This window comes from Ictidomys tridecemlineatus, chromosome 3, assembly GCF_052094955.1.
Source record: "Ictidomys tridecemlineatus isolate mIctTri1 chromosome 3, mIctTri1.hap1, whole genome shotgun sequence".
NCBI lineage: Eukaryota > Metazoa > Chordata > Mammalia > Rodentia > Sciuridae > Ictidomys > Ictidomys tridecemlineatus.
The window spans coordinates 190,182,494-190,197,093 of record NC_135479.1 but is presented as its reverse complement, the minus strand read 5'-3'; the positions used below and the strand labels follow the sequence as shown (position 1 = coordinate 190,197,093).

Sequence of the window (14,600 nt, the reverse complement as noted above, 5' to 3'; positions counted from 1 at the left end):
GTTGAGGGAAGGGCTCAGCATTGGACATAAAGACCTGATCAAAGTGTTGACACTCTAGGACTGACCTGAGTTGTCAACCAGTGTCACTTCCACTACCTTTTCTCTACATAACAAAGTGAAGACAAGTAAATAATGCATTTTTCCAATATTATTCATAATCTCAGTAAAGTTTCTAGTATAAGATTCAAGGCAGATTGACCTTGCATAAATTTTTGTTTTATAATACATAGTGATATGATATTAGATATTCAGTTTCAAAAAGAAAATTGAAATTTTCTGACTATTTTGCACTGTTACAGCTATGAAACTGACTTCTCAATTAAATAAGTAAAAGTAATAATAATAAAAATATGTAAGTAAATGTATAAAATTTGTTAACATTTATGGCTATATTTTCTTTATTTTGTTTGTTATTGTATAGCCATTATCTTTTGTGTTTTGACAGATTTTTTATTTGTTTAAGTTAGGCTATCTACAAATATCAAATTACTTGAAAATTATGAATATCTCATTATAATTGCCTATTAATTTTAAATGTATCCTTTACCAATGAAACAAATATTTATAATTTAAAAAATATAGTTCTTGTGTCTAGGATAAAATATTTGCTTAGCATGTGTGAGGCCATGGTTTGGATCCTTAGCACTGCAAAACACACTCTCACACACACACACACTCACACACACACACACTTTTCAAAAACTGAATTCCTTTCCAACAGTACTATTATCATAAACTGAGTTTGTTTCTTTCACTACTATTTACCCTTCAATAGAATGAAATATTTATATGGTCAAATCCAAATTTGCTGAAAGGAAAATAAGTGTAATCCACAACAAGTAAGTTATAGAACGCAATCATCTTTTCCAAATATCCTAGTACAAATTTGCTCCTATTTTTTTCCACCCATACATTCTCTGTTTGGTAGAACATACCATATATTTGCCCCACATAAACATGTCTGTTCTTACTAAGAAAAAAACGTTTAAATTCCTAGGCCTGGTGGCAGCGGGTGCTGCCTGAGATGGGAATGTTTATAAGCTTTATGATATTAACTGCAGCACTCAACCTCAGGTGGCATAAAGCATGCAAAAAAGAACTTTCTGTCAGTTTTATTATTTCTAAAAAGGTTCCCCTTGAAGCAGAAGAGTGACCTTGCTCTGCTGAGCTGACATATGCCACTGGATTAATGGTTGAGCTCTGCTGGAGGGAAGCTCACGGAAACATTACAACTCCAGAAGCTGGGCTGGCGGTGACCATTAATCAGGGGGACCAAAATCATGCATCAAACACACTCATTTAAAAGTAGTAAAAATGACTTTAAAAAAAAAACTTTTTGAGAATTAGCTTATTGTTTGTCATTACTTGTGTTCAAGGAGATGGCTGCATGACTAAAATATCCCTTGGGGAGACCTTTAGAAAGGTTACTGTGTACCCAGAGGCCAAGTGAATGCCGAAGGCATTTAAGACTAATGGAAGTTACAGGAGTTTTTATTCCAGAGAGTCAGATGGGAAAGTTTATTGAATGGATTCTATTTTCCCAACTTAATTTTCAAAGGCTGTATTTAACTGTGATTTCAAAGTAATGTGTATTGTAAGTGTTTACCTCTTTGTGAGTTTAATTTGATTTTAAAACTGGGGTGACTAAATTGAGTGATAAAAACATGTAACTGATAAACTTACTATGAAAATTTCAGGGACCTAAAGTTTGAATCAACAAATTCAGTCATTAAGTATGTTAAAAATATATCTTAGGCTTAAAAATACTGTACAACTTTCTATTATGTTACTTAATAAAACATTTTTAGGATTTTTTTTCTTTCTCCAAATTTTGAAAAGAATAAAGTACTCACATCTGAGATCCTGGAAGATATTATTCAATTTTACTAAGTAATTAATAAGTTGCTCTTGTTTTAAAAACCCCATTGATGCTAAAATTAAATGGACATAATTTCAACTTTATGTTTTTAATAGTTTATTTTAGATTAATGATATCATGCATGATACATATAATTTTGTAATAGATTGCTCAAATAGAAAAATCAAATACTTAGTAAAAAAAGCAGAGTCAATTTGATATTTAAGATTTCAATTAGTGTAGTAAGACTTGTTGTAATTATAATTTAAAAAATATTTTTTTAAAAAATAGATGACTTCTTTACCATGATCTTTAATAGTATCCTGTTTTATTAGTCATATCCTACACAAAATTACTTATTAGAATCACTTATTTGCAGAATTAATTGTTTTTGAAATTGAGCTATAGGAATAAAATAGTTGATAATGGTGTGAACAGTAAAAATATTTAATACCTGGTTGTAAATAGAAAAATGCAAAGAATAGAAAGTTTATTTCTAAATTTCTGAGATTTTTTTTCGTAATTGGAAATGTGAATCACCAATCCTTTGTACCACATTTCCTATATCAAAGTATCTATAAAATAAAATTAATGAAACAAAATTATCTCAGGGAAATTACTTATCTTAGGGTAGAGATGCAAATGCATAAAACATGTTACCTGTAGTTCCTCTTTTCTTTCCTTGCCACTTTCTCCCCAAACATCCCCACTATTTTGTAACCATTGCTCACATGGTAAATCATGACTTCTTTAATGACCCTTTGCCTGAAAGTGGCCCCAAAACCCTTCGCAACATATATCTTCATAAGGCTTTTAAACAAACTATACAAGTTGGTGTAAGAATTAAAAACTTCTTGCCAATTTTGGGTTCAAGAGACAGTCCACATAAACAACAGAAAATTCGATATTGCTGTACCAAATATAAAAACAATTTTCTAAATAATCAAAATGATAATATTCATGAGAGACAGTATTTCTTTCTCTTCCTCAAATGTTTGGAAGAGAATTATATCAGGTATTTGACACATTTTTGGTCATGAATGATCCTTTTTTACATATAGTATGTGCTCTACCACTTTTTTGTTATTTTATCACTATTTTAGCAATTACCATCTTTAGATTTGGGGTTTTCTAAGGAGTTGCTTAGTCAACAAGTACACAATCTCCAAGACTAAATGATTTTTGAAAATGTTTAAGCAAATTCAAATTATATTGAATTTAGCTAATTTCACTCCCTGAATCTGCAATATTAGTGTACCATTCTGTAAACCAACTGTGATTAATAGGCATAAACATGCAAAACCCTTTCGTGTACTAATTTCTTCATCATTGCTATCTAAATAACTATTTGTAACTAAATAAGTATAGATTTTCAAATTGACATCTACTATACTGCTTAACTTTCCTTATTTTTGTATATGTATAATTTTCTTGAAGGAAATTCTTTTTATATTATGTACATTTTATTTGAACATGGCTCCATTGAGCTTTTATGGATTGAAATGATTTGATCAATGGCACCAATAGAGGAAAAATTTCTCCAGGATATGTTCTCATTTCATTCATACTGATAACCCTTCCTCAAATACAAATATTAGCCACACATTCCACTTTAATTATGTTGAATTGCGTGACATAAAATTTCCTGTTCTTTAATTAAACATCAACAAATTATTATTATCAGCTGTTATGTGATCAAGTTACAATTTGCTTTTGTATAACTGTGAAAGGTATGATTTTTGGCATTTAACTTGTAGAATAATGTGGGATTTCTCCTCTGATATGGTTTTGTCAAGTCTCATAACTGTGGGGTCTTTGTCTATAAGTGCTAGAATACTCAAGAGTAGGGGTAATAAATGTGCATTAGAATGATATCAGTAAATGGCTTTACAGGGAAGGTGGAACTTAGTTCTGCCCTTGAAGAATGGGCTAGGTTTGAGTAGGTGGATGAAAAGAAGACCAACATTCCTTGAAAGAAAAACAACATGAGCAACAGCTTAGAGAGCTAAATTATTGTATCCATGCTCATCAGCAAGATATGTCTCAGGTTCTGCTTAAGTAGATTGACTGGCATTGCTTGGTACCATGGGGAATCATAATGTGCTGCTTACTGAGTCTGAGCTTTGTCAACTACAGGGCTACTTAAAGACCCTGAGCCTTAGTTTTCCTCTCTACAAGCTGGAGAAATCAATATCTAGTGCAAAGGTATGAAAGTAGAAAGCATTCAACTTAAAAATGTGGGGTTTTTGGTACAGCTCAGGGTGGAGAGCTTGCCTAGCATGGGCCAGGCCTTGGAATCAATCCCCAGCACCATAAAAATAAATTAAAAATGAAATGTAAAATAAGTCATAGTGTATATTGAAAAGAGACAGAGTGATAGTGATCTGCTTTTTTAATGAAATAATTAGAGACCAGCTTGGCATGGAGTTTGGCACATAGTGAGCTCTCAGTAATTGTCTTAGTGATGTAAAGCAAGTATTGCACATTGAAGGGAAGAATAAATGATGAGAATCAGTACTTTAGGAAAAGTAGTGATGTGGAGAAGCAAGATTTGAAGACAACAGAGCTGAAAGCTGTTGCATTGGTTCAGGAATTAGCAAATATTTGAGTAAAAGGAATAGGGGGAAAGGGCCAACAATAGAATTTGGAGAAAGAATTGAGCAGATGTGGAGGCTAGAAGACAGGGGCAGGGGGAGGGGGACATTATATTTTGTATTATTGTTCCAGTGTCCCGGAGAAAGCAGTGACCAAGTACAAGTTTTAACAGCACAGGGTGGAGTGTCCAGAGGTGGGTTTAAAGTACATCCCCAGGGGTAGCAGCACATAAGCAGAGAGCTCCCTGTTAAGACACTGGCCCTCCCACACAAAGGCAGGGGAAGAGTGACAATGAACTACAGCAGTTAGAAAAGTAGGTCCTCCCACCATTTGACCCAGCTATTCCTCTTCTCAGACTATACCCAAAGGACCTAAAAACAGCATACTACAGAGACACAGCCACATCAATGTTTATAGCAGCACAATTCACAATAGCTAGACTGTGGAGCCAACCTAGATGCCCTTCAAATGATGAATGGATAAAAAATATGTGGCATATATAAACAATGGAATTATTACTCAGCACTAAAAAATAATAAGATCATGGCATTTGCAGGGAAATGGATGGCATTAGAGCAGATTATGCTAAGTGAAGTTAGCCAATCCCCTAAAAACAAATGCCGAATGTCTTCTCTGATATAAGGGGGGTGACTCAAAATGGGGAAGAGAGAAAGAGCATGGGAAGAAGATTACCTCTACATAGGGAAGAGGGGTGGGAGAGAAAGGGAAGGAGAAAGGGAATTGCATGGATGGTGGAAGGAGACCCTCATTGTTATACAAAATACATGTATGAAGATGTGAGAAAAAGAAAGAATAGCGTTACCCTAGATTAGGTAGAGAGAAGTGATGGGAGGGGAGGGGAGGGATTGAGGAGATAGAGATAGGAAGGATAGTAGAATGAAACAGACATTATTATTACTGTGTGTATATATGTGACTGCATGACCAATGTGATTCTGCAACCTGTATACTCAGAAAAATGAGAAATTATATTCCATCTGATTCAAATATATGATATGTCAAGAACATTGTACTGTCATACGTAACTAAGTAAAAAAAAAAAAAAAGGTATTCACGGTAGCCTTTCAGGGCAATATGTCCAAATCAATAGTAGAAGGCATTGATAATTCTCAGGATGGGAGATGGTACAGTTTCTTACAAAACTCTTATTCAATAATAAAATATTAATTAATTTTGAAAAAGAAAAGTGGGTTCTGTAGAGAAATTTCTGAATCTTTCAAAAACGTGATGCCATAAAGAATTCCAGATTGAAGATCAAGAGGGATCATTTACAGTACTTGTTAATATGTTCAGTAGTAAGAAAAAGAGAAAAATTAGAAAGTATAAAACAATAGTGATTCAAGTAGAATTTTACAAGAAAAAAATTTAAACAGTTTAGGGTAGTATAATCATAATCATTAGGATAGTATAATTAGAGTAGTATAATCATAAAAGTATTTAAAACCTTTTGCTTTTTTGCTATTCTATGGAGGTTTAAAGAATTGGTCATGTCATTTCCCTAAACTTTTGTCACATTATGCTTTTTACTTGAAAAAAATATTTAAAAGATCTCAAAATATTATTTCCAAACTCCTTTCAACTAAAGCATAAAATTATATTTGATGTCTAAAAGGGGAGCACGACTTAGAGTCTGGATGCAGTGTGAATAATGAGACATGGTTGTAAATTTTACAGAGGTCTGATTGAGAATTTTAAGCATTTTTTTTAACTTGTAAAATTTGTTTTGTTACATTAAATAGGCTGATATGAATACCCACTTTTACAATTTATGGATCATTCTGTCTTGAATTTTTTTTTTCTTTTTCCTTCTAGTATCCCCGCCTCCATGCTCTTTGGGTAATTTGTAAGGCACTTTCAGTTTTCAGAAATTATTTCAGTGGCACATCAACTTCTGAAAGTAACCTTTAGCATGGAAATTTTGACTAAACTTTAAGAAATACTACAGAATTAGAATTCTTCACTTCCTTTGGGCATATTATAGTTGACACAAAGGTACTGAATCAGAGAACTTTTGTTCTTAGAACAAAGATGAACATTGAAAATATTTAGGGCATTGATACACGTTTGAGCTTTGGCTTAATTCAAGGTGAAAATGTTAATGTGGAAGGCAAGATTTTGCAGTGCTGATGGCTTTTGAGCTTCCAGTTCCCTGACGTCCCACACAACTGTCTTCCACGAGCACCACATGATAGTATAATTATTTAACACTGAGACAATTCTAACAGATTATTTTTAGTTAGTTAAATTCAATTCACACTCTTCAAAAGATCTTAGCACCTGAGTTAGTTAGAACAATTAAATCCTCGAATGCTTTTGGATAAAGTCTGACAAGCTTACTGAGACTTAGCATTTCATAATAGAATATTCATACGAGGGTGTGCTGAAAGAGAATTCTGATCTTCAAGAGCATATTACTAACCAACACTTTCTGGGCAATATTTAGAAGATGTGAGAACTCGTTGGCAGAGTGTGTATAATTTTTAATTTGCCAGTATATTTCAAAATACTGCAGATGTCTGACTCACATATGCAAATTTTTTCTTTGAAATAGATTGTGAAACTTTCCACCAGTACCTTACCTGAATAGTAAATGATGCTGGAGGTGAAGACCTCACAATTGGGGAATAGTTAAGAAAAAATAAAAGCCAGTTCTGGTTTGGATTGAAAGCTTACTTCATTTTTCAAGAAACAGACTCTCAAGTTTCCTGCATGTTGGTAAAAGAAGGCTGGTCATTCTTTTAGGAAATCCACTTAGTTCCCTTCTTGCTATCAAGTTAACTTTGCCACACTTCCCATGCTGCTTAACCAGTATTTGTTTTTTTTGTTTTTTTGTTTTGTTTTTTTTTTTTTTTTTTTGAGAAAAAACCGACTAGATCAATGTTCTTTAATGGAGTAGCATGGTGGAAAATTTTTAAAAAGAAAATGTTTTTCCAGGTAGAGTTTTTGCAATAATTTCCTCATTGAAAAGGATGAAATGATTTCTAAGAAACTGACAGTTTTTTTTTTATCATGAAATGGCATTCAATAATTATTAAAATTGTTATGCAAAATTAGAGAAGAGGTGTGACTAATAAAAAAGGATCCTCTTACCTTTCTTTAGGTGATTCATTGCATCATGTAGGGAGATATATGCGTGAATGTGTTCAAATATGATTCATGCTCAGCACTATTTTTGTGGAATCCAAGTAGACCATATTAAAAAAAGGTAATCTGTACTGTGTGATCACAGATCCACTTCATAAAGGCAATCAAAAACACATTTATATAAAAAAATTAGTTGTATCAAAGTAAATTTACATAAAAAATCTTAAATTTACCCTTCAATTGTCTGTACTTTCAAATAACTAAAGCTTAGGCAATATTATTATATTTTTGTAAATTGTTTCCCTAATTAACTTATAATATCATTAATTCTTTAAAAATATACACATATGTGTACATACACATACATACACACACACACACACACACACACATACATACATACATACACACATTTTTAAACCAGCATTTTATCTGGAAAATTTCAAGCATATATAAAAGTAGACAGTAGTACTGTTTACCCTATATATTATACACCACCTGGCTCATCATTAGATAATGGCCAATTGTGTTTTTATGCCCAAACACTGGCTGCACCTCACTAGATTTTTTTTGACTTAAAAAAAATAACAGTATTACTTCAACGCAAAATTTCCTCTTGGATGTTTTTAGTACAGAAATTTATTTGATATGTATCAAAACAAGATTCTCAATTGTATTTGGTTGACATAACACTTAGAGTCTCTTAATTTATACTTTATGTGTCCTCTTTTATTTCTTTCTATTGATTAGCTAAAAAAACCTTGTCATCTGTCATGTAGTTATGTAGTTTCTCCTTGTCCGGGTTTTTTCTGATTGATTGCATCCTCTTGGTGACATTTAACATGCTCCTCTGTTTGTGTATTACCTGAATCTGGTAGTTAGATAGAGGAGCTTGGAGTGATTTCTCCTTTCCCTTCCCTTCCCTCCCCTCCCCTCCCTCTCCTGGCCTCTAAAGAATATTTAATTAGTGGTCTTAAATGCTTCCTTTACAAAGTACATATTCTGGTTGTCTGTCTTTTAGTGGTCATTGATAATCATTGACTAGATCCAATATTATATTAGGGATTTACAAAATGATAATTTTGTAGTTTTGACATTTTTAATTGATGAAACTTGAGTATACATATATACAGAGTAATTTTCCATTTGATCAGTTTTTTAGCTACTCTGAAATGCACTTTATACAGAAAAGACAGATTAAGTATTTCCTTTTATTTGCTAGTTTTCAAAAATATAACTGTAACATTTCCAAAAATAATCACTGCTATTTTTCTTTGCGGTATAAATACGAACCCATGAATTTTGATATGTTAGATATATTGAAGTTATTATTTTTACTAATACTGAAATTAGCCATATTTTGATACAGTTCACTCCAGTAAGAATTTTCACTATGGACCCTAAATTTTTTGGAAAATGTATTTGTTTTATGTATAATAAGGAGTCCAGAATCAACTAGTATTATTTTCTGTCTCATCCTGGTAAAAGAGACCTGGTTCCTTTGGGAAAAAAATGTATTTAGAGTCTACTATCTAGACACTAGAAGTGACACAACACTGAATTCTGATTGTTCCAAATCTTTTCAAGTAGGCAGAGCTAGGAAACATATTTTTTAAAGAGGAAATATACCATGAATGCTCACAGTGTTTTCAATTGCAATTTAAAACTGTATGTTTTTTTTATCAAAACATTAGATTTTATATATGCTTTTCTCATGTACTGAGAATCTTCATTATGAATGTCATTAACATTATTATTTTTATTGTCACCCAACATGTACACCTGTATATATCAATACTATTAATAACAATGTTATTATTGAAAACAAGATTTATTTTGTCATTATTTTTTGTCCTTGAGATACATGCTATTATGTAGAGACCATCAATGTACTGTGTTTTAAAACCACTTAAAGTAATTCCTCTTTTTTGAACAGCCAATTCAATATAGAATCAGGTTCAATTGTTTCATTTTGATTTTGAAATTTTAAAAATATTTTTATATTGATTTAATTTGGTTTATAATAAATGGAATATTTACATGGCTTTGAAGTTAAATCTAGAAAATAAAAGTACATATCCAGAGTATTTTCTTTCCTATCCCCTTTATCCTTTGTTTTGCCTTATATAGTGAAGAAATAAAAATATATACCTGCCTGTATTAGAAAACACATATATTTCCACACTAAAATAAATTAGAGCCACTCTGTACATTTCTGCATTTTGCGTTGTTAACTTACACTGTATAGAGATTATTCCATTGCATTCTTCAAATATGTGTTTCAATTTTTTTTTTGTTTTACTGCTGCCTACATTTCCATGGTGTTTATTTACCATACATTATTCAGTCAATCCCCCTTTGATAAACTTTGGGGTTTTTGGCTTCTTCATAAAAGTTCTAGAATGAGTGTGGGTGTGTAAATCAATTCACATCCAGTTGTATCTCTGATGTAGACACTTGAAAACTTAATTGCTAGCACAAAGGGAAACACATACATAAATTTTTAAAAAATTGCTAATTGTTCTACATAGATGTTGCTCTATTTTACAAATGAATCTCTAACTTTATAAGGAACAACTGTATACGTTTTAGTTTTTGGTGGGGGTAGGGCTATTTGTTTATATAATAGCTTTGTTTTGATGGGAGCTTTTGTCATCAATAGTATTTGCTAAATCTAATTTGTTGTGAGTATATGATGCAAAATTATCAATATTCAAATACATTATCTGCTGGGTATATGTCTATAATCTCAATAAATTGGGAGATTGAAACAGGATGATCACAAGTTCAAGGCCAATCTCAGCAACTTAGATTCTGTTTAAAAATTTTTTTTTTTAAAGGGCTGGGGTGTAGCTCAGTGATAGAGCACTCCTGAGTTCAATACTTAGTACCACAAAAAATAAAACAAAAAGACCCACATTCTCATTTACTAATATTATAGTAGAAGCAGATTTTGCATCCACATGATTCACATTTTCATAAAAAAAACTTGACAGTAAAAATTATAAATTTGTTCCTTGATCATACCTCATAGTGAATATTAACCCCTTTGCATTATGAGCTCTAACCTATAAACACATTATGACGCCATCTCTGAAAGTCCCTGACTTTTAAACCAGAGAATAATGAAAAATTTTAAATGTCTTCTTAAGTACATAGATATGTTTTTTAACAGTCTCTTAGAAAAGACTGATAGACTTCTTTGGCTTCAATTTGCTGAATTATTAGCAATGAGATGACTGGCAAAACCCAAAGTAATAGTATTGTGTCTTTCTTAAACCACTACTCCTAAATCTGCTTTCTTTATTGATATAATGGGGTGAGAATTAATTTTAAAAGGTGGTGACTATTGATTACTTAATGGAAAAAGATAGTGTAGAAAACGCTGAAGGAGTCTATTCTGTGCCCTCCCTGTGCAACAGGACCCATTATCCAGTAGTGGAAATCATTCCATAACTCCCATTAATATTTGATAGGCAGGAGGCAGGCACAAGGTAGACTACAAAATTGACATAGGAGTGGGCTACAATAGAACATAAGAATATTTTAGGTCTATGAAAGGGTAATAGATTTCCCCATATCTGGATTGTTTATAAGCAGGAGAATAGCACTCTCAATTCCCTTCTGTGATCCCTGAGCAATGACAGCCTGCTACAAATGCCCAGTAGGCAAGGTGAAGTGGTTAACACTTTGGGCAGTGTCTCTAGGCCTAAAAAGTCTTGGTATTTTCTAGTGTGGGTCTCAATTTCAGGCTCTCTTCCTCTCCTCTTACCACAAGCAAGAAGGGCTGAAGGGCTTATTCAGCAGGGCTGGCAAGTCAGCGAGAGGCGTTAATTGTATCTAACACAGCCATCATCCTTGGGGTGATAATCAGCAGCACAGAGTCTATCAGCTCACCCCTTGTCACATGTCAGGATCTTTTTATTTCAGCTCATTTTAAAAGGAAGCCAGGAGTTTTAAAGATAGCTAGTGGGGAGACATGAGTATTAGAGTGCTTCTAAGGACTAGGGGACTTTGAAGCTGACTTAAGCTGAAATGGGCTATGATTTCTGGAAGGACAATACAAGCTCCTATAGATTACTGACTCCCATTATTACTTTTACATTCTACTGGGCTATTTTTTCAGTACCATTGGCTTATTTTTAAAGTATGATAAACTTGAAATGAGATAAAGTAGCTAAGATAGGACATAAAGGTAAACAAAGATCAGATAACTACCATCCCAAACAATGCATAAAATTAAGTAGAGAGTAAAGAAATAGCAATTTTTTGATTCAATAACTAAAGAATTTTGAAAATGTGTTGAAGAGACCCACATACTTGGTAGCATTTCAGGATTGTTTGTAATTACCTGCCTAGAATGAGTTGCACAAGAATAATTTAGCTTTGTAAGGGAAAAGGTATCCAAGGGAACAGTCTCTTACTAACATATTGAGCTTTTTCTTAAAACTAGTGATGAAATTGACCTAGAGCTCCCATTATAATTCCATGTGAAATGTGGAAAAATTCAGTTTTACTCACAATTTTAGATGGTACATGCCTTCAATTTATTAATAGATCTATGTGTATGCATTCTCTTTCTCCACCCAGTAAATAATTTCAAAATATCAAGATTTAAGAATAGGAAATGCAACTATGTTCATTTTTTATGAAATTTGATCTCTGATTGTGCATCTACTCATAAATGTGTTCTTTGTTTTATCATCGCTATTTATTGGTTGGTTGGTTGATACTACTGCCATTACCTGCTAGAAGTAGGGTTTAGCTCATTTAAAGAAGGTTCAGTCTAGAATTCACAGATTCTTCAGGGGCTACCCTCAAGAGTAAAAGTAATGCTCTAAGTTAAAAATAATTTAACTGAGATTTTTCTCCCAGGTGCTTAACATTATGACATAAAGCATAGGAAGACATCATATCAACCATAAATATAAAAAGGTTAATAATATTTATAACTTCAATGTCTTTGATCTTCCAGGGAAGAGTTTTTTATAGCCTATATATGCAAGAGACAGTGCTTATTAAACTATAATGAAATGTTGTTATGATTTTCAGTCATGAAAGTCACAACCCCTAAATTTCCTTGCCTTTTCTTTTCCAATTTTTTAGCGCAGCAGCAGTTTTGGAAATTTTGATCGTTTTCGGAATAATTCCATATCAAAACCAGATGATTCAACTGAGGTTAGTATTTTATTCTATATTTATAAATTTTATGCACATACTTTCTAACAATTATGAAAACAATACTTTTGCAAAGTAAAGTATGAAAAATAAAAACATTTTTAAATCATAGCTTTCCCATATTTTTGGAATAAATGAACAAACAACATGATACCTCCTATCATACTGGGCATTAAGGTAAAAACTAAGATGGCTAAAAGATGTTCAGGAAGGTAGAATATGAATATAAGAAGATAGATGCAATTTACAGTGACACTAAAAATTCCAAATTTCCTGAGCTCTTCCATCACAATACGTGTGTGTGTGTGTGTGTGTTGTTGTTGTTGTTGTTGTAATGATTTAAAATTAGGAATTGATTAAGTGGCTTGGCTGTGAATTTGTTAAGGAGAGCATACAACTACTCAAATGCACTCTCAGAATCCTACTATATGCATTGACATGTCTCATCAGTGACCATTACATACACATCTGTAAGTCATGCACACTTTTAAGCTTAAGAAAGCTTCACATAAATTAAATTTATAAAATACTATGTTAATAATGCCAATAATATATATTTAATTGAGCATTTACCATGTGGTAAGAATAATATAAACACTTTCCTTACCTACAACATAGAAACTATTATATTTCTATCTTACTGTTGAAGAAGTATTCTTGCTTCATGGAGTAAAATTACTTTTACATTTCAGAGTTAGTAAATGACAAAGGCAGAACACAACCTCTTCTCTGACTCCAAAGCTTGCCATTTTGTTATACTATCTCATTAGCTAGGGACAACCTGTGATGTGTGATTAAGGAAAAGTACAATAACTAATAAAAGAATAGAAAGGAGGCATACATGCTGAGAAAATTAAAAATATGTTACAGTTACATATTCATCATTTTGCCTGACTCAGCAACCTCACCAATGACGCTTTATTTTAAAGTAACAGATATTCCGCACAAAAGAAATGGAAATAAAATGATGACAATGACCATTAGTAATTCATAAATACATCCATTCATATATATATATGCATGAATGTATATATAAGACTACTCAAATGCATCCTCAAAGTCCTACTATATGCATTGAAATGTCTCATCAGTGACCATTACATACACATTTGTAAGCTATAAACACTTTCAAGCTTAAGAAAAGTTGAAAGAGACAGAGAAGACTTATAAGATTTTTGTTTTCAGTTTGCCTCTTGTGTAAACTTTTAATTCTCCATAATCATACATAACTAAGTTCAAAAATTATCTAATTTATAATTCTAGACTTAACTCATAAATGTAACCCAGACTTATTCAGAGTCATTGACAAATTATAATGGCTGAATAATTTGTGAAAGTATTTAGTGAACGTGATGAAATAATTTGCATACTTTTCAGAAACACAGCATTCATCCTCCTTCCATTCAACTAATTCAGATCAAACTCCATGACAGAATTCCCATCAGGCACTCAGGAAGTACGATGGGAATAATAGATGAAAATGCTTACTTATTTCATGATGACTGAAGTCTAGAGGAGGACACACATTTTTAAAAGGCAGAAACAAAAACAAAGCTGTAACTAAATACTTAAATTAAAATGTAGCTTAGGCTATGAAGCACAGCATCAAAAAATGTAAACACTTAAAATATATGGAGATAATTTCTCTGAAGCTTCTGTAAATAATGGTAGAAAAACTGAAAAAACAATCTGCAGTACATTTCCTGAAGCTCAGAGAATAAGTTAAAATCAGTTGTAATAAAAAATTTTTCACATTTATTTTAGTAAAATAGTCTTACAATGAACACAGAGAAAATTTAAGCAGAGAGAAGAAAGAAAAACTCTAACAGTTTAAAGTGTTTCCAAATTATATTTTATTCAGTGCT

The 14,600-nt window shown here is 32.2% G+C and overlaps 1 protein-coding gene across 5 annotated transcripts in view; it reads left to right on the top strand.

Annotated features, from left to right (window-relative positions):
* Samsn1 (SAM domain, SH3 domain and nuclear localization signals 1) overlaps positions 1–14,600 on the top strand; it is a 143,565-nt gene that overhangs the window by 103,025 nt on the left and 25,940 nt on the right. For all 5 annotated transcript variants that reach the window (XM_078044466.1, XM_078044467.1, XM_005324307.5 and 2 more), the window contains one exon: positions 12,664–12,735. In XM_078044466.1, the coding sequence (XP_077900592.1) occupies positions 12,664–12,735 (72 nt within the window). The remainder of the gene's footprint in view (positions 1–12,663; positions 12,736–14,600) is intronic.